Source organism: Neolamprologus multifasciatus, chromosome 10 (assembly GCF_963576455.1).
Source record: "Neolamprologus multifasciatus chromosome 10, fNeoMul1.2, whole genome shotgun sequence".
Lineage (NCBI taxonomy): Eukaryota > Metazoa > Chordata > Actinopteri > Cichliformes > Cichlidae > Neolamprologus > Neolamprologus multifasciatus.
In genome coordinates, this window is record NC_140448.1 from 17,517,855 (window position 1) to 17,536,970 (window position 19,116).

Here is a 19,116-nt window from a genome sequence, read left to right on the forward strand (position 1 = left end):
CAAAAATCAGGTAAAAAAAAAAAATCTGGTAATTCTTTGTTTTTACATTCATCGGGCCTCAATATGCCCAAACATCAAATAGAAATTAAATATGCATGCTGTGGAAGAGTTCAGGTCCTAGGAGGTTAATATTATTATTATTCGCGTGGAAAATATTCAAGAAATTTGGCAGTCTTTTCAGGAGTGGACAACCCAGCCAGTTTCCCCCCAAGGTGAATGAAATGAAAGGAAACTGTGAAGAAACCACGATATACACCTCTGACTTCACAGGCCTCAGTTAGCATGTTAAATAATAAAGGTCATGACAGTACAGTTAAGAAAAGACTGAACATGTATGGCTTGTTTGGAAATGCTACCAGGAAAAAGTCTCTTATGTCTCTAAAAAAAGAACATGGCAGCACAGCTTAGATTTGCAAAGGTGCATCTGAACAATTCACAGGATCTCTGGAATAATGTTACACAAGCCAAAGTGGAGATGTGTGGCCAAAATAGACAGCACCACGTTTGGAAAAAACAAACAAACACAGCATATCAGCATAAACCTCATACCAGCTGTGAGCACGGTGGTGGAGGGGTGATGATTTTGGCTTGTTTTGCAGCTGCGGTCGACAATGCACTCCTCTGTATACCAAAGAATCCTTGAGCTAAATGTGAGCCCGTCTGTCTGAGAGTGCAAGTTGGCTAAAACTGCTTCTTATGGCAGGACAATGATCCCAAACACAGCAGCAAATCTAAAACAGAATTACTGAAAAAGTGTACCAAATGAGTTTAGTTTTAATTTTAATTAATAACATTGCCATTATGGCAATGTTATTAATTTTGTGTTTGTAAATAAGCAGATCGACCCTGTTTGTTTTTCTTGTTTGTTTGTTTGTTTTAGCATTAGCTTTTTCATTACTCTGAGTCAGAGGAACATAAAATAGGATAAGGTGCACAACAAATGCCTGTGCACTGAGTTTGTTGACATTATTTTGCAACCACCAACTGTCAAAAAAACATGCCAGCATTGATGGTAAAAAGTGATACGCTTCAAGGCATTTATGATGGGCAATTATGAACAGTTTCTGCACTGGGACTGTAAATCCTGCCCCATTTAATAATGCCAGTGTAGTTTTGCTCAAATTGAGTTTCTATGTCTCATTAACAGTAGATGAGCGAGACATATGAGCTGCATGATTAAATTATATAAAAGATTACACCACAATCTTTCTATTACTTGCTGTATGCCACAAAATTATGCACTCAAAAGCAATAATTTAAAAAAAAAATGCTCATAGAGGAAGTCACACCTTCTGTTTTCAGAGATCAGAGTTGTACCTGCTGCACATTGATATATTGATATTTCTCAGCTAATGTGAGAACCACCACATGTTATAAAATATAGTAAAAATTCACGTTTTATATTCACTCACCGACCATTTTGTTAAATACAGCACCATCACTGGCCTGAACTGTTAATGCAAGGTAGGATGGATCCATGATTTGATTTCTCGAGGCAGAAATTGAGACTAATCACTTGTTTTGGGTGATCCTGTGTGACTTTGCCTTTGTTTCCTATTCTTAGCTGGCAGGAGTGACAGGTGTGGTCTTCTGCTGTAGCTCACATCTTTTTCAAGGTTCCACATGTTGTGCATTCAGAGATACTTATCTGCATACCTTGGTTGTAATGAGTGGTCATTTGAGTTACTGTTGCCTTCTTATGAGCTCACATGATTGGCTGATTAGATATCTGCCATTATAAGAATGAAGTATGAATAAATAAGACTGAAGCTTCTCACACTTAGAATGGGCAATGCCTCTACCTGTGCTACACAGGGAAGACAAAGTTTAGTGAGAATTACAACTGGAATCTAGGTCAAACCACTTTTATTTTCCAGAGTATGATAGGCTTGTTTAAAGTCTCGTCTGAGGACGTGTGGAGAAAACAGGCTGACAGTAGTTTTTCTGTGGAAGCACAATCAGACTGGTGGAGACATCCAGAACAAATGAGTCAACAGGCTCCTGACCACAAAGGCTAAAAGTGAACTGCTGAGCCACAAACATTAAAGTAGGCTGGTTCTGTTGTGAAACAGCACTTCAGAGTACTCACATTGTTTTGCAGATGGAGTGAACTGTAACAAAGAAAAAGAAAGAAATCCAAAATTGGAGAAAGCTTTAAAGAATCCAGGAACTGCAGGCCTAAGTATTGTTTATTCACAGGGATAGGCTGTATAATGTGTCACATTGTTACTCACAGACAGCAATAAAGCATGAACTATGTCATGTGTGTGTTTGAAGTTAGGTAAAGTAATACTAAGCCCTTTTGTTCACAAAGTACACCACAGCACACATTAGGCCTGTTGATGGGAAAACGTGGCAATGTGATCAGAAATTCCTGTAAGAGGAACAACAATGCTGCACGGTAATGGTGTTAGTGTGCAGCAAAGGCTTGTATGTGACTAGCTTCAAGTGTTTATAGCTTCTTTCTCAGTTCAATAGTCCACCTGAGGTTAATTTCAAACAGAACAAATGTTGTTTTACATGCCTTCGTGCATTTATAGAGGTCAACATAAGTAACAGCTCTGTGACATCCCTCATTCTCACCTGTATTTATTATGTACAGTATTGTGCAAAAGTTTTGGTCCACTGTCTCTTTATATTTTGCAAAGAAAATGGGAAAATAGCGCAGTGGTTTATTGAAACATGTGCCAGCATACATGGAAATAAGATACTATATGAACCAAAAACAGGCCTTGAAACACAATATTTTGTATAATCACCTTTATTCTTCAGCACAGGCTGAACTGTCTTAGCCAAGCTTTCTTGTAATTTCTTTAATTAGCCTTCAGGAATAGTTCTGCAGGTTTCTTAAAGTACATTCAAAACTCTACTACGAATGTTGGATGCCTTTTGTTGTGTTATCTGTCCAGATGATCCCACACTGCTTCAATAATGTTGAAGTCTGGGCTCTGGGGAGGCCAATCCACGACTGGCACTGTTAAATTGTGTTTCTCTATCCCGGTATGCTTTTACTGCATTGGCATTGTGTTTGGGATCATTGTCATGGTGAAAAAATGACCTTGTTGCCATTCAGATGCTTCCCAGCTGGTACTACCTGGTAGATCAAAATCTGATGACACAGAGCAAAGGGCCCAGGTCAGCCCCAAACCATGACAGAGCCTCCTCTGTGTTTTACAGATGATTGTAGAGTCTTACAGTTTACCTCTCTCCTGATCTCTTCAATACGTGTTGATGACGGTTTGATCAAAAAATGTTAAATGTCAAGTTTAATCACTTCATAAGACCTTTTGCCTCTGGTTTGCAGTCTAGTTCTTGTGTAATTTGGCACACCTTCCTCACTGTTTCACTTCCTTAAGAATGGCTTTTTGACAGGACACTAAACTGAGATATGCCAAGTTTCCAGCTAATAGCTCTTTAGCAGTCACATTGTCAAACTATGTTATGTTTTAAATTTTTCATACATTCAACTCAATACATCGGGAATAGACACCTGAGACAAAGTGTCAAAAGATACCAGTTAAAAGTTGCCAATTTTTGTGCTTTAACAATCTCCTTATAACCATAAACACCTGGGTGTGAGCAGGTCAGGTGATAAAGTTTGGCTTTGAAATGATCTCATATCAAGCAAAATTAAAGAGAAGAGGCGTTCCTTCAAAATAATAGCATTTGTGGAAGAGGGAAGTTTCTGCTGTTTTCTTGTTCTTTATGTATTTATTTACATAAATGTAATGTGATTTAATATATAAATTAATTACATTTGCATAACATTACATTTTAATTTAATTTAGGTTTTAATATATTGACTTGTGTTTGCTCAAATGGATTATTACGACGATATAAATGAGGAAAAAGCGGTTCTTTCCTTTTGAAAAGGTAGCACAGTTTGAGGGGTGTTTTTTTTAAAATAAAAATAAAAAAAAATTGCATTTCTTTTTTCTTCATTTCATCAACTAACAAACTGCAGCTATGGATCACCGCCATAGCGCGGTAACTAAAGGCTTTTATTCTGGCTCAAAGGGAGCGGAAATCATATCAGTTCATCTCTTCAAACTTGGCGGTCGGTGGGCGTTACTAAAGGCTCAGAAGTCCATCAACTAGACCACATAAACGTCGGTGAGAGAAGAAAACGTGACAGCATGCCGGTAAACAAGCAGTCGGGCAGCAGGATGAGAGTGACAGAAGTGGAGGAGTTTGTGAGAAATCCACCGCCAGGTTTCTCTGTGGAGACTCTCGGATCGGGTTACCGAGTCCGCTGCAACGAGGAGAAGAGCCTGGTGCTCATCGACGACTTCCAGTCCTGCGGGAAGAAGATCGTTTTCCACAACTCGCTGGGAAGGTGAGAAAAGACAGAAATGCACACCCAAATGTATATTCATTTATTTATGCGTTCATATGCACAAGCAATGAATATGAAACTCTTTGTGTTTTGCTTTTGACCACAGAAAAGTGAAAATGCACAACTTGTGGGAATACAGCAGCATGAGGAAGAGTCTGCTGTCCAAGGAGATCTATCTGCTGATTTCAGCCTGCGAAGAACAATCCTCAGTGAGCAACAAAAAGGCAGCCAGAGAACTCAGCGGTAAGTGTTTCCCTACACACAAGCTGTCATCTAACAGTAATTACACACAGTACAAAGAGCTGACAGTGGTGAAAACAACTCAGTATGTTACAGCTGTGGGCTGCTCGCTGGCACAGCTGACTCATGCAGGCCTCCAGATTTGGGTGGAGTTCACATTACAGTGAAAGCATGCTTCTTACACCATGTTTCTGCGCAAACTCTCTCCTTTTCTGACTTTTTTACTGCTTTCCTCATGAATTTCTGCCAACTGCATTTCAGTGGTGAAGCAGTATGTGGTGTGCATCGACGGAAACGAGCCGTTCACCAAGTGGCAGCTGGAGAGAGGCATGGATGGGACCATCTCTTCTGTTGCTGGAGAAAGCTACAGAGTAGATGTGAGCAGGACTTCATGGTGCTTCTGTTGCATGAGCCTCTTTTATTCAGAATCACTACATGTTACCTTTCCCTTCATTTCAGATTGACCTGACTGAAGAAATGGAGAGCTGGGCAGCAAAAAACCTCATATCTGACAACCTCATGAAGGTCAAGCCCGTGTGGAGAGACGCCTCCTTCACCCTCAAATATTATTCTGATGCTCTGTTTGACTTTCCACACTGGCTTGGCTTCAGCAATAGAACATTTAAGGTGTGTCTCTAATTGTTCTTATCAGATCTTAAACTAAATCCATGTTTTTGAGTCTCTTTAGATACAGGTTTTTGTCTAACTTTGCTTTTCTTGCATCTGTTCTTATTACAGTTGAGAATGACATGAGCCAGCTGAGGATGAAGGACGATGCAAACTTGAGTTTAACTGTTCACTTTAACTGGAGCTTGTTTTTGCTTTTCAGTAAAATAGAAGAATGGTTGAAATATTATCCTGCCAGACCGATGGCTCTCCTACCTCTGGAGATTTTAGGATCCGAGTCCAGATTTTCTGTCTGTTCAGTGGGTGGAAACTACTGACAAGGACTGAAAAAGACTTTCTGAATGTCATAAAGATTGTTTTAACACAATATGTGTATAAAACTTCTTTTGTGTGCCTGTAAATATAAATTTTTTACATGATTTTTAACTACTGTATGTACTGTAAGAAGGGTTTAAAGTAGTCAAATCTGTGCTGCTGCAAAATGAAATGCTCGTACTTTTGCACTAAGAAAATATATTTGTTCATGACAATTGCTTGCTTGTTTTTCTTTAAAAAAGCAATAAATGCTTTAAAAACAAAGAATCTCGTATTTCAGTGCATAATGAAGAATTCACTTTGGGTCTGTATTTTATGGTTTGGGTCTATGAACAATGATATTCCAGGTAATGGTGTGCTTCTTGTGACAATGGGACCCAAACGAAATGTAGTTGTATTTTACATTTTCTTGGCAGAGAGTTGACGTAAACAGGAATGTGTTTGATGTGCTATTTTAATGTTGTAAGACTCAGAGTTATTGCTTTAAAGCTCTCTGGCAACAATATCAGTACAAATTTAGATTGCATCTATTTTGACCTGACTCCAATGCAATCGTAAGTGTTGCAGCTTTACATTAGTGAATTCTTCCGACATCCACCTGAACTTATTGTTCTGCCATGTTGGACCTGCAATATCAACATTATAGGAGGGGCTCAGGTTTTTGCTGAAGACTGTAAAAAAGTTGTACAACTAATTTCACCTAAAGCGTGATAAGGTACCAACAGGATGAGTGAGAGGTCCAGGTCAGAGGGGCTAAGTGAGGCCTAGGAGGCACCGATCAGCTACAGCAGCTTATGAAACAAAGCTACAGTTAAGGGTTCAATTGATCTCCACCCATAATTCCTGAATAGGGGAAAACTACCCTTAGAGATAAAACTCTTTGTATCAGGTTATAAACATGTGCGATAAGGTTGTTTAGTTCAATGCAATTTGAATTATGTCACTAAATCACAACAACAGTAGTAGATATATTGGTTTACATATTCTCTTGCATCGGGAAGTGAATCCAGTGTAAAGTATCTGCCAGATTAAAGATGTAGATCTAAACAATGTGGTGACCCCTGGTGAATAAAGGAGCAGACAAAAATAGCCAATTGATGCTTTTGAGATGGGAGCCAATGGGTATTGACTCCACTCCAGGAACTACAGGTGTTTTTCACTTCTTTGCTGGCTTTGCTTTTCAGCCACAGGTTGTAGTAACATATTTGTCTTGTCTATCGTTTTGAAAGAACTTCTCTAACCTTTTTACATATGAATATAATGTGTGTCCACACACCTTTGGACATATAATGTAAGCACCACTAAATTCAGAAGCAGGTGTGATTTTGTTCTTCTCAGAAACATACTGTGATCTACAAGCAGAGAGCAAACGCTGCTCTCATCTGTTTGCCTTTATATCATAAATTAAATTCTCTGTGTGGGTGTGCAATGTTTACACTCTCCTTTACATTCATTTATGAGTCAGACATGACATTAATACTAAGTGTGATAAGCATCCATGCAAATGCGACCGGAACAAGCGTAAACACAAGCTGTTATTAGCACATTTTGAGGTCACCTGCGACAAGAGCCTAGGAAACAATCACAGATCATTTACAGACAGCAGAGCTGAAATGGCTGTGACAACAACAAAGCATGCAGATTTCTGAGTGCCTGAAACTTTTTAAGTGTTTGAGGAACAAAGATGAGAAGGAAAGTCAGGAAATGCTGACAACAGTCTCTTAATACATTGCAGTAAACAATAAAGCACGTTTGACAAAGTCGGTCTCGTGTAAAAAACACATACTTCACAAGATGTGTTATTTATGTTTTCTGTCTTACTTATAGTTTCCTTCAGTACACTCATTTCTTTTTAAAAATAATAAAACAAATCCAAAAAGATAGCAGGGATATTATACCATCAGAGATGAACATATCCCTGTATGGTTGACGCTGTACTTCAGAGAATTTCACAAACCTTTTTCCGTGTTTGCCTTTGCTACTCAGAGACACACAGGAACGGTGGGAACAGAGCAGGAAATGGCATGCAGTAAAAGGATGGCCAAGGAGGAACAGTGACTGGCAGTAGTTGGAAAATGATTAATGACGGAAGTGTGTAAAAGTATGAATTTAGCTAAAATAGTGCAAATGTTGTTTGCTTATCCCTAACAATACGTGCACTGTAGCCTGTGATATGTACTCAAACCAATTGGTCACCAGGTCACTTGATCCATAGCCTTTAAAAAGAGGTTATGAAGGGAGTAGCACCATTTAGGGGTCTTATCAGTGATTATTTAGATGCAATTAGTTGCAATCATTTAACAAAATATACATTTCTTGTTTGTGAAACATGAGATCTGTTGGCTTTTCTGTCTACATGATAGAAAATGTTCAGGCAAATGAAATAAAGTGTAGATGACAGGCTGATTTTTTTCCCCTTATTTTTTGTCTTTTCATTCAAGATTGAGCCATTATCCATCCATTCCCTCTATTTATCCTCATTAGGCTTGCAGGGGACGGGGCTGGAGCCTATCCCAGCTACCACAGGGCAATACTGGACAGGTGTGACTCTCATGTCTGCCTCTGTGACGCAGAAAGCAGACATGAGCCATTAGGTGAGTTAGAAATATTAGAGGTAACTTTGTGTCTGCTGTAGCGTACCTGTGAAAACTCATGTAATGGATGATGTGTGGAACATCAGGTATTACTGTCATACTGTAACTATTCACTGTGTTCATTACAGATGAATTTGATAACTATACCTGGTGTCTCAGAGACTTCACATTTTCTGCATGATGATGGAGACTCCTTATTTCTTCTACCAGCACTATATGTGCTGTATGTGTTTATTTTCTGCTTTTATAAAGAATTATAACATTTTTGTGTGTTTCTTGTCTCTGATCAAAAAATGTTTTACTTTGATTTTGGTGTTTCTTTTTCCTCTTTTATTAGATTTCTTTTATAAACCTCTGGAGTGTTAAAGTCTCTCCTACAGAACCACATTTGATCATTTAATGCACTGAACTAACTGAGCTCTCACTTTGCTGGGTAAATGTTATGTCTACAGAATGCAATGGAAAACATAAAAAATAATGAAAACCTATTTCCAAAACACTGCTGTCAGATATTCTGATTTTTTTTAATGAACAGTTTAATACAAATAATCAGTTAACAGCAATAAAAAAAAAAAGGATGAACCAATTTCTGCTTCCTTTCAAACAGAGACAAAAAAATCACTTGCCAAAATTGCTTTAAACTCCTGAATTTATCAAGATCAAGTGAGTGCTCTGATCCACTGAAGATATTGTCCAGTCTGCCTCACACTGTCCCCCAGTAGGTGCATTTGACCCCAGCAGTGAGAGCCCGCTCAGAGTTCGCCTCCCCACCTTACCGGGTAAATCAAAATCGATATGCTGCTCCATTGGCAGCATAGCGGTGAGGTGGTTAGCACTGTGACTAGGGATGGGTATCGTTTAGGTTTTATCTGATACCGGTGCCAAACCGGTACTTTTGAAACGGTGCCGGTGCTCGAACCGGTGCTTAAAGAATGGAGAACACAAAATTGGTCCAAAAACCTCTCATGTTCAGCTGTTTTTTTAGTAAAAAGATAACAATGTTAGCCTTTTCTGCAGCTATAGGGCATATATGGTATCACTCTTGGCTGGAAGCAGTGCTTTAACAATGGAAAAAACAAAAACTTTATCCAAAAAACTCTCATGTTTAACTGTTTCCCACTTTTTATTTGGTCATTTTTGCCTTTTTGGCCAGGGTGAAGGGAGTATCTGCCATCAAACAAGAAGACAGCCGCATGTAGCTATGATGATGTTTGCTAGTTCACCTTACATACATTAATGTAATAACGTGGTTAGCCTACTCAACGTAAATTATACACGAACAACATTAAGCTACTCACGCAGAGAAGAACGGCTGCTGCTGCCATCATCATCCTCATCATTTCTGCTACACTGGCAGGGCTAGGGGCCAGGACTACTCTTCAGCTTTTTGGGGGATGTTGCTAACTCTTCGTCCGATAACAGGCACCACACCTGCAGTAGATGCGCTCGGTGTGAGGTCTCGCAGCAAGCTATCAAATACGGCGCATTTTTCGGCTTTTAAAAAAAACACTATGCGTCGCCAGGTGTTTCATCGGATTTCAGGTGTTACCTCCTTTCCACAGTATCACCTTAAAGCACTTGTTGCAGGCTGCTGAGTTTGCATCTTTTGCTGTGAAGTACAGCAAGACTTTTGACCGCTTCGCCTTGGGCATTTTTAATCTGTAGCGCTGCTCTAAAAGAACGTACGTACCTGGACCCGCCTACTATCCCCGGAAACGTAAAATGATTGGCTAGAATTCAAAGTGTATCACATCTCAGGAAAAAAAAGCACCGAAATAAAGCACCGAAATGTGCGCTGCTTTTCGGTCTGGTTACTACCGTTTATGTCAGAACCGGTGCCATCATGGCACCGGATACCGGTACCCATCCCTAACTGTGACTCTCTCAATGCATGTTTAGCATAACTAGTTATTTCGAAGTGGCTCAAGTTTGAACAGAGACTGGAGCCTGTGCAGGAATGGCAAAACATGAGCGATATGTGATTTGTAAATGTGATCTGAAGTTAAATAAAGCAACAATATAACCACTTGCTCCTAGAGACAAACAAAGCTTGAGCACAGGGCCTGCAACGTGATAAGAAATTCCCATAAGTGGGGCAGGCTGTTGGAATGAAGCAGAAACACAGGTTGCAGGTTATTCATTAACCACCAATGTTTTAAAATGCTCTGCGTTTTCATTGAGTCTCTGTTTGTGCAGGCCTACTCGTGCATATATATGTAGGTCATTTGATAAAAGCTGATCCATCATATGCTCTACTCTACTAAATGGAAAGTAAACAAAAGTGAATTCAAAATAACAGCACCAAGGACTCATATTTTCTCAGTTAACCTGTATATGACGGCCAGACCACAATGAAACTCCCGTTTCTGACAGTGTACCGAAGTTTAACTACACACTGAATCCCCCAGATATCTTTTAATAATTTAAAAACTACAACTTCAACACTAAGTTTCAGTTTTTCGACACGCTGAAAAATGCTGCTGTAGTAAATGTAATAAATGTGTCCACATGACTGTCATAAAGTATAAGTAATAGGTCTGTAAAATACAGGAGAGATTGCACACTGATCAGAATGTCCTGTAATAAAAAAAAAAGTATGCTTTTTTTTGTTACTGTGGGCCCACTATGAAAACATCACACGCACCCACACACACGCATTTTTAGTTTAGATAGTGAAAAACCAGAAATACATTTTCCAAAGCTTCAGTGGGCCAGATTCAATTCTAGCCCCAGTGCTCTATGTTTGACACCCCTTGCCTATGGGCTATGATTAATTGCTTGACCTATTTTACAAAACACCATTAGACCTCAAGCGCGACGTCTTCACCATGTTTTATTTCGCCAACAGTTCAAACCACGTTATTCCCTCTAAACGTTCACAGAGAGACGTAGAATCATATTTAATTAATCGTGTACAGACACTGCATTTTTATGATACATTTCAGCTGCAATTATGCAAAATCTTCCTTCTTCTTCGATCTTTCCTTCTGAGAAGCTGGAATCGGCCGCTGGCGTCTTTAAACAGGATGAGTTAAAAGGTTGAATCACCTGATCAAGCGGTAACCGCGCTTTAGTTAGCGCGGTAACTAAAGGCTTTTATTTTGGCTCAAAGGGAGCGGAAATCATATCAGTTCATCTCTTCAAACTTGGCGGTCGGTGGGCGTTACTAAAGGCTCAGAAGTCCATCAACTAGACCACATAAACGTCGGTGAGAGAAGAAAACGTGACAGCATGCCGGTAAACAAGCAGTCGGGCAGCAGGATGAGAGTGACAGAAGTGGAGGAGTTTGTGAGAAATCCACCGCCAGGTTTCTCTGTGGAGACTCTCGGATCGGGTTACCGAGTCCGCTGCAACGAGGAGAAGAGCCTGGTGCTCATCGACGACTTCCAGTCCTGCGGGAAGAAGATCGTTTTCCACAACTCGCTGGGAAGGTGAGAAAAGACAGAAATGCACACCCAAATGTATATTCATTTATTTATGCGTTCATATGCACAAGCAATGAATATGAAACTCTTTGTGTTTTGCTTTTGACCACAGAAAAGTGAAAATGCACAACTTGTGGGAATACAGCAGCATGAGGAAGAGTCTGCTGTCCAAGGAGATCTATCTGCTGATTTCAGCCTGCGAAGAACAATCCTCAGTGAGCAACAAAAAGGCAGCCAGAGAACTCAGCGGTAAGTGTTTCCCTACACACAAGCTGTCATCTAACAGTAATTACACACAGTACAAAGAGCTGACAGTGGTGAAAACAACTCAGTATGTTACAGCTGTGGGCTGCTCGCTGGCACAGCTGACTCATGCAGGCCTCCAGATTTGGGTGGAGTTCACATTACAGTGAAAGCATGCTTCTTACACCATGTTTCTGCGCAAACTCTCTCCTTTTCTGACTTTTTTACTGCTTTCCTCATGAATTTCTGCCAACTGCATTTCAGTGGTGAAGCAGTATGTGGTGTGCATCGACGGAAACGAGCCGTTCACCAAGTGGCAGCTGGAGAGAGGCATGGATGGGACCATCTCTTCTGTTGCTGGAGAAAGCTACAGAGTAGATGTGAGCAGGACTTCATGGTGCTTCTGTTGCATGAGCCTCTTTTATTCAGAATCACTACATGTTACCTTTCCCTTCATTTCAGATTGACCTGACTGAAGAAATGGAGAGCTGGGCAGCAAAAAACCTCATATCTGACAACCTCATGAAGGTCAAGCCCGTGTGGAGAGACGCCTCCTTCACCCTCAAATATTATTCTGATGCTCTGTTTGACTTTCCACACTGGCTTGGCTTCAGCAATAGAACATTTAAGGTGTGTCTCTAATTGTTCTTATCAGATCTTAAACTAAATCCATGTTTTTGAGTCTCTTTAGATGCAGGTTTTTGTCTAACTTTGCTTTTCTTGCATCTGTTCTTATTACAGTTGAGAATGACATGAGCCAGCTGAGGATGAAGGACAATGCAAACTTGAGTTTAACTGTTCACTTTAACTGGAGCTTGTTTTTGCTTTTCAGTAAAATAGAAGAATGGTTGAAATATTATCCTGCCAGACCGACGGCTCTCCTACCTCTGGAGATTTTAGGATCTGAGTCCAGATTTTCTGTCTGTTCAGTGGGTGGAAACTACTGACAAGGACTGAAAAAGACTTTCTGAATGTCATAAAGATCGTTTTGTTTGTGTAAATATTTATTTTTACATGATTTTTAATTGTTGTACTGTTTGAGGGGTTTTATAGTGATCAAATGTGTGTGTGCTGCACAATAAAATGTTTACAGATTTTGTAATGTCAAATCAATATTTGTTTGTGAGAATTATTATATTATTTTTCCAAAAAATGCAATGAATCTTTTAAACAGTGTTTTTTAATGCAACAGAGATCCAGGAGCTAAATTATTCATGTGGAAAGGTTACATGACACAAACTCATTTAAGGGATAAGCAGAAGAGCAGTTGCAGCGTTAGTGATGGTTTCCACATATTCCTTATAGTCGCTGCCGTAGAAGCGCACCAGCAGGTAGTTGGCAATGCCAATGACACACATCAGGGAAAGGAAGGTGATGACCCGTTTTCCAAACAGGTAACCTGGGGTGCTGTACAGATGTGAAAAAATTAATGCGATACACAGAATACATGCTACTGGGTCTGTAGGAATTTACCTTTGAGAGGTTTGTCCCAAGTATCCAACAAAGTACTTCTGCCTGACGACGAGATAGATGATCCCAGCGAAAGCAGCGGGAGCTTCAAACAGAGGACAGAAAAAGATTCTGTATCTGGTTTCATAATATGCTGTGGGTGTTATATGGTTGAGGTCTTTTTCCACTTAGTCAATCTCGACTCTGTGGCACAAACAGTAATATTTCAGCCAATAGTGTGCTTCATTCTTGTGACATCTTCACCCAAACAGAGCATAGGCCCATTTTGCATTTTACTGGAGAGAGCTCATAAGTACAAAACACCCTGACCAACTCACACTGCACGCACTGTTTTTGAGGAAAAATCCAGTTATCCAATCCTATACTATTGAATGTTGTAACTGTTATGTAAAGTTTATTACATAAGTGTTTATATACAGTTGTGGTCAGGAGTCGAATATCATCATGAATGTGAATACCGAAAAAGAATAAAAAGGAATTCGATTCAGTTTTATTTATATAGCACAAAATCATGAGAGCAGTCTCCCCAGGGTGCTTTATAGTATAATTAGTGCTGTCAGCATTAATTGTGTTAAAATGACGTTAACGCCATAATCGCATTAACACGGCAAATCTCCGTTAGCGAGTTATTGCGGATCGCCCCGTGCAAGGGGCTGCATGGCGCTAATGCGTTAACGACCGTGCTAACGCGTTGACGTTGTGCAGCGCTTGCACAGGGCGATCCGCAATAACTCGCTAACAGAGATTTTCCGTGTTAATGCGGTTATGGTGTTAACGTCATTTTAACACAAATAATGCTGACAGCACTAATTATAAAGGTATTTTAGGTAAGGTCAGGTAATACAGAGAAACAGGCCAACAAGTAAAGAGAAAAGTTTAGTGGTCAGACGAGAGATAAAATAAGCTATTTGCTCGCAGTGGCAAAAGGTCAAACATGGTGGTGGTAGCATCACGCTCTGAGGGTGTTTTGCCTCCAGCAGTACTGGTATATTTCACAAAGTGGATGGAATAATGAAAAAGAAGGATTACATCCAAATTCTTGAACATCATCTTAAATCAGCAGCAAGATGGTTAAAACTTGTTGAAACACAGTTATTGAAAAACTGTTAGGTGTTTGAACAGGACAACGATAACAAACACACATGGAAACTGATTTCGATGTGTGTTTGCTATCAGGCTAACATTGAACAGGCTAACATCCCAAAGCCCTGACCTCAACCCTATACGCTAAGCCAGGACGGTGCCAGGAAATCAGCCAATTTCAATGCAATCTGCCAATCCTTCCAACAAGACTTGTCAAATATCCAACCAGAGTTATTCCAGAAGGTTCTTGATGGCTACCAAAAGCATCTGGTTGAGGTCCAAATTACTAAGGGACATTCAGCTAAATTTTAGTGGGGTATATATTGGAGCTTGTATCTAAACCTTTGACCATGTGTGGATTACAAAGAATCCAAAATAAATCCAAACAAATCACTACACACAGAAAAAAGAACAGTTGAAAGAAATCATTAAAAGCTCCAAATTAGCATGACATTCATTCCCATAATGAGTTGATGTAAACTCTGGACCACAACTCTGGCTTGAAGCACAGGTTGGTATTTTAAGCTCCCAGTCTGCTGACATGGGAATATATGGAGACTAACTTGCTGTTGGATCCAGCCTCAAGTAGGCACTAGAGGAACTGCATTTTATGTCAGCACTTGTGCTTGTGTTTTATTTTATTTTATTGATTTGGCCTAAATTGTTAAATTGTAACAACATGATCCACACTCTTGTGGCCACAGAAGGTTAATGTCAGTAAAGTCATGTGCAGATCTGACTTTCTACCTTTGAAAAACAGCAGCGTTTCAGGCATATTGGATTGTGTTGTGTTGTATTTTGCAAGGAGAGAACAAATACTTTTCTAAATGTTTGCTTTTGTTTCCTGTGTGGGTGTGCACTGTTTACAGCCTCCTTTACATTCATGAATGATTACCTTGACTGAGACACAGACCAGCACACCACATTACTGCCAAGAAAGTGGGGTAAGCATCCATGCAGTTGCGACTAGAGAAGAAGTTTAAACAAAAGCTGTTATTAGCACATTTCAAGGCAAGTGTGAAGAAACTATGAAGCAATGGCAGATTAGTTAAAGGCAGAAGAACTGGAACGCCTGAGTCACAAAATCTAGCATTTTGTGAGTTTTTTGTTGTAATTGTTGTGGAAGACACTTTGAAATGATAGTTTCCAAATTACCAAGTACTTCACAAAGGTTGAAGCATAGTTTATTAAAAACAACAATTTGCTTTACTATTCTTCTGCTTCTTTGTGAAGGAATGAATTAGCATGTTGAAGATCAATCAAACAAACTTCTTGACATGTCATTGCAACTGTATAGGTCAGGGGTGGGCAATCTCAGTCAACGAGGGCCGGTGTCCCTGCAGGTTTTAGATGTGTCCTCGAACCAACACAGCTGATTTAAATGGCTAAATTAGCTCCTCAACATGTCCTGCAGTTCTCCAGAGGCCTGGTAACGAACTAATCATGTGATTCAGGTGTGTTGACCCAAGGTGAGATCTAAAACCTGCAGGGACACCGGCCCTTGTGGACTGAGATTGCCCACCCCTAGTATAGATGGAACAGATATATGAGAGGTTGGCCTTAAATCAGGGGTGTCGAACTCCAGGCCTCGAGGGCCGGTGTCCTGCAGGTTTTAGATCTCACCCTGGGTCAACACACCTGAATCAAGTGATCAGTTCATTACCAGGCCTCTGGAGAACGGCAGGACATGTTGAGGAGCTAATTTAGCCATTTAAATCAGCTGTGTTGGATCAAGGAAGCAACACATCCTTGTTATTTCACCATCATGTATTCAAATAAGGTCAGCGCCAGCCAGCTCTTTCCCCAACCGGGGAGGGTTCAAGCAAATTAGGACTGCCTCTGGATAGAGTTAACATTTGGTGGATTATGAGGCCGAATGGAAAGCCTATTAGGAAACAAATGTGATATTGTTTCAGTTCGCTGGTATTGATGTTGCAATAGAGAACTAATTGTTGAAGAAAGAGCACTCACTTGGCACAAGACACTCGCTCAAAAGCTGATGTGCGGGTATTATGGTTCTTGCATTCCCTCTCCACCTTCTGTGCGAAAAAAGCTTAAAAACAGAGAGTCAAGATTAAGCATTTGTGATGTGAGCGGTACATTTTCAGTCACTGGGTTAGAGTTTCTCACCATTCTGAAGCACGCTGACAAGAGTGACGATGACCAGGAGGTAGATATTTTCCACCACTTTGTTGGAGTCCATGATTATCCTGTGAGCTTTAGGAGCAGGTGTTTGCTGGGCTGAAAGAGACAAAGATTGTCTTTCACATCCAAACAGGCGTATTTAAAGTCAGTAGCAAATCATAAACCTGATCTCTCTCTTTGTGACATCATGTTGTCCCATCCCACCTCCATCCCACATACACACTTGTTTGTGGCTTCCCCTTTATGTAAATGATGCTCTGGTTTAATACAGAGGGCTGCAAACAACTTTGCTGCTACTTCCTCTGTGTGCTTGTGTAAGACCGGATTGCATGTAAAGGCCTGGCTTGATGTTTTGCAAAATTATTTGCATCACTATTACGCTATGTGTCACCTCTCATTACTCCCAGTAATTATATACATGAGTAGTGTTATGAACAGACACTTGAAGTATTTCTGGCAATAAATAATCAAGACCATGCATGGAGAATGTGTCAACATATACAACACAGTGCAAAATGTTTGATTTAACCCTCATTTCTTTATATTTTGCCTCAAAAGAAACAGACTTTCTATATACATTTGTTGTTATTTATATTATTTTAAAATAGTATATTTTGGTACTTTGTCATTTGTTCCAGTTTCTTTAGTTAAATGTATGAAACATGTCAAAGATAACACCGTTTGGCATACATAACATTTTATTTTTGTACAAAGAAGGTGATTCCCAAGGAGCTGTTAGTTGAAAACTTAGCATTTTACAGCACAGTGTGCAAGTCGAGGACAAAAGATTTACAACAGGTGAACAGTATGTGAAACTTTGTCAAAAAAAAAAGAAGAAAAATCCACCTGACACAGCACCGAGAGATGCATTTAGCCCTTCATGATCCATTCACGACCCATTGTCTTCAATGAAGTTTCATCCGAAATGGTTTCAGTGGAAGGGAGGCTGTCAAGACATGGCAATAACAACACACAAGAGCTTTGAATGTCCTTCAAGAAGACTTCCTGAAGGCGACTTTACGAAAGTTTGTCGAAAAGAGTTCAGGATGTGTTGAAGAATAAAGTTTGTTGGAATTGTACAAACTCTTTTTTGCCTTATATATAGTAATTCCGAGTATGTTTGCAGATGTTTCAATTAGTTGCTGACCTATTTTCTAGTTTCCTAGAAAAACGTAAATTACAGCATACTGTATAACACAACATGCATTTAAAAAGAAGGTACCCCCCCAGAAACAATGTAATCATTTTTTATTCTACAAGAGTAAAAGTAGAGTAAAAATAGAGCTGGCTTATTCTTATTCTGATTTGACCCACTTACAGTCAAATAGCACCTGCGTGCGCCTTTCAAAGGAAATGCAACGTCCTCGCTGATTTTTTTAAAATCTTTTTTCAAAACTTTATATTGAATGACTTTGATGCACTCTCGTATCGACTAAATCCAAATAAAGACGTCCTCCGCCCTACAAAACCCAAACCCGAAGATGTCCAGAGACTAATGTCGTTCTTAATTTAAAAAAATGTTTTTGCACACCTCTTCCTAACACCTACAGTGTAACACCGAACATGTTTATAATGCCTTTGGTTTACAAACACCAGTGAAGATGAACTGGACTAAGGAGCTAGCTTAAAACGTGCTGTACTGTGTCAGCTTTCGGGGAACGAATCGCTAACGTTAAAGTTATTTTAGGAACGTCATGGCGTCAGGAACAAAAGTACCATTATCATCCTATCATCTCCTGATTCGTTTGCTATCCATTTATGTCATATACATATGATGATGACTTTTGGCCACAAATCCCATATGGTCTAGCGGTTAGGATTCCTGGTTTTCACCCAGGCGGCCCGGGTTCGACTCCCGGTATGGGAACGCCCTTTTTCCTGGAGTTTATTCTTTTTACATATCGTCACCTTAGCAGATTCAGGGTGCTTTATATAAAAACTTCACATTACAAAACGATACCATCCACAGGACCACACACGCAGAAAGCTTTGCTTTAATAAGTGCTTAATTTTAAATTTCCTCACCAATAAATGACACAACTCAAAAGCCTAGGTTGCCAATGCTAATGCTGTATCTTATTTAAAAGCTTATCAACTGGCTGTGTAAAACATGCACCCAATAAACAGTTCTGAAACAAAGCTGCAGCCACCAAATGCAAATTCTGAATTATTTGTGGTTGGTAGTAAATTTACCCGCTACCAACCAGCATTTCCTGAGATTCTCTTGCGAATATGGAATATCATTAAATTGTTTATTGTTAAAACAACAAGTGTGCAGTATGGTACTCAACCAATAACTGGGTACTTGAATGACCTGAAACCAGCCCATTTTACATTTAATACTAAAGTTTTAAGTAACTAAAGTTGAAAAATCTGAACATAAATATTTGATTTCTCAAACAGGAACCTAGTTGGAGGTTATAGTTATGTCCTGCCCCTTCCTTTTCATAATAACTGACATTTTGACAATTACAAGAATCATATAAAGAATTTATTATTTACACTAAAAGACAGTTATAACTAAGTAATACATCAACACAAACAGAAACACAAAATTTAATTGGCTTCAAATGGCCAGTTCCTTAATTCAAAGTGACAAAATTGAAAAAAAAAAAAACCACAAACCCCCCCCCCCCCC

The 19,116-nt window shown here is 39.6% G+C and overlaps 3 protein-coding genes and 1 non-coding gene across 4 annotated transcripts; 3 read left to right on the plus strand and 1 right to left on the minus strand.

The window, feature by feature from the left end:
- The first annotated feature begins 4,023 nt into the window (after positions 1 to 4,023).
- Positions 4,024 to 5,750, plus strand: LOC146509986 (mesenteric estrogen-dependent adipogenesis protein-like). Its single transcript, XM_085173818.1, has 5 exons — positions 4,024 to 4,336; positions 4,443 to 4,579; positions 4,838 to 4,953; positions 5,036 to 5,203; positions 5,315 to 5,750. The coding sequence occupies exons 1-5, from the start codon at positions 4,137 to 4,139 to the stop codon at positions 5,327 to 5,329; spliced, it is 636 nt and encodes a 211-aa protein (XP_085029944.1). The 5' UTR covers positions 4,024 to 4,136; the 3' UTR covers positions 5,330 to 5,750.
- A 5,480-nt stretch (positions 5,751 to 11,230) lies between these two features.
- LOC146509987 (mesenteric estrogen-dependent adipogenesis protein-like) lies at positions 11,231 to 12,838 on the plus strand. The gene is made up of 5 exons (XM_085173819.1): positions 11,231 to 11,543; positions 11,650 to 11,786; positions 12,045 to 12,160; positions 12,243 to 12,410; positions 12,522 to 12,838. Exons 1-5 carry the CDS (start codon positions 11,344 to 11,346, stop codon positions 12,534 to 12,536), a joined length of 636 nt encoding a protein of 211 aa, XP_085029945.1. The 5' UTR covers positions 11,231 to 11,343; the 3' UTR covers positions 12,537 to 12,838.
- A 69-nt stretch (positions 12,839 to 12,907) lies between these two features.
- Positions 12,908 to 19,090, minus strand: alox5ap (arachidonate 5-lipoxygenase-activating protein). The gene is made up of 6 exons (XM_085173821.1): positions 17,325 to 19,090; positions 16,464 to 16,574; positions 16,305 to 16,386; positions 15,229 to 15,299; positions 13,254 to 13,335; positions 12,908 to 13,187 (listed from the first exon to the last, which is right to left on the minus strand). The coding sequence occupies exons 1-6, from the start codon at positions 17,365 to 17,367 to the stop codon at positions 13,025 to 13,027; spliced, it is 552 nt and encodes a 183-aa protein (XP_085029947.1). The 5' UTR covers positions 17,368 to 19,090; the 3' UTR covers positions 12,908 to 13,024.
- Positions 18,274 to 18,345, plus strand: trnae-uuc (transfer RNA glutamic acid (anticodon UUC)). The gene has a single exon. It is a non-coding gene; the product is annotated as a tRNA-Glu (tRNA).
- Positions 19,091 to 19,116: the final 26 nt, after the last annotated feature.

Excerpts from the sequence above, each read along its gene's own strand:
- LOC146509986 (XM_085173818.1), top strand. The coding sequence starts at position 4,137 with ATGCCGGTAAACAAGCAGTCGGGCAGCAGGATGAGAGTGACAGAAGTG. Across the intron at positions 4,580-4,837 it reads GGCAGCCAGAGAACTCAGCG|TGGTGAAGCAGTATGTGGTG; the intron begins GTAAGTGTTTCC and ends ACTGCATTTCAG. Across the intron at positions 4,954-5,035 it reads GAGAAAGCTACAGAGTAGAT|ATTGACCTGACTGAAGAAAT; the intron begins GTGAGCAGGACT and ends CCTTCATTTCAG.
- alox5ap (XM_085173821.1), bottom strand. The coding sequence starts at position 17,367 with ATGGATCATGAAGGGCTAAATGCATCTCTCGGTGCTGTGTCAG. Across the intron at positions 16,387-16,463 it reads TGTCAGCGTGCTTCAGAATG|CTTTTTTCGCACAGAAGGTG; the intron begins GTGAGAAACTCT and ends TCTGTTTTTAAG. Across the intron at positions 13,336-15,228 it reads TGGTCTGTGTCTCAGTCAAG|CTCCCGCTGCTTTCGCTGGG; the intron begins GTAATCATTCAT and ends CTCTGTTTGAAG.
- LOC146509987 (XM_085173819.1), top strand. The coding sequence starts at position 11,344 with ATGCCGGTAAACAAGCAGTCGGGCAGCAGGATGAGAGTGACAGAAGTG. Across the intron at positions 11,544-11,649 it reads TTCCACAACTCGCTGGGAAG|AAAAGTGAAAATGCACAACT; the intron begins GTGAGAAAAGAC and ends TTTTGACCACAG. Across the intron at positions 12,161-12,242 it reads GAGAAAGCTACAGAGTAGAT|ATTGACCTGACTGAAGAAAT; the intron begins GTGAGCAGGACT and ends CCTTCATTTCAG.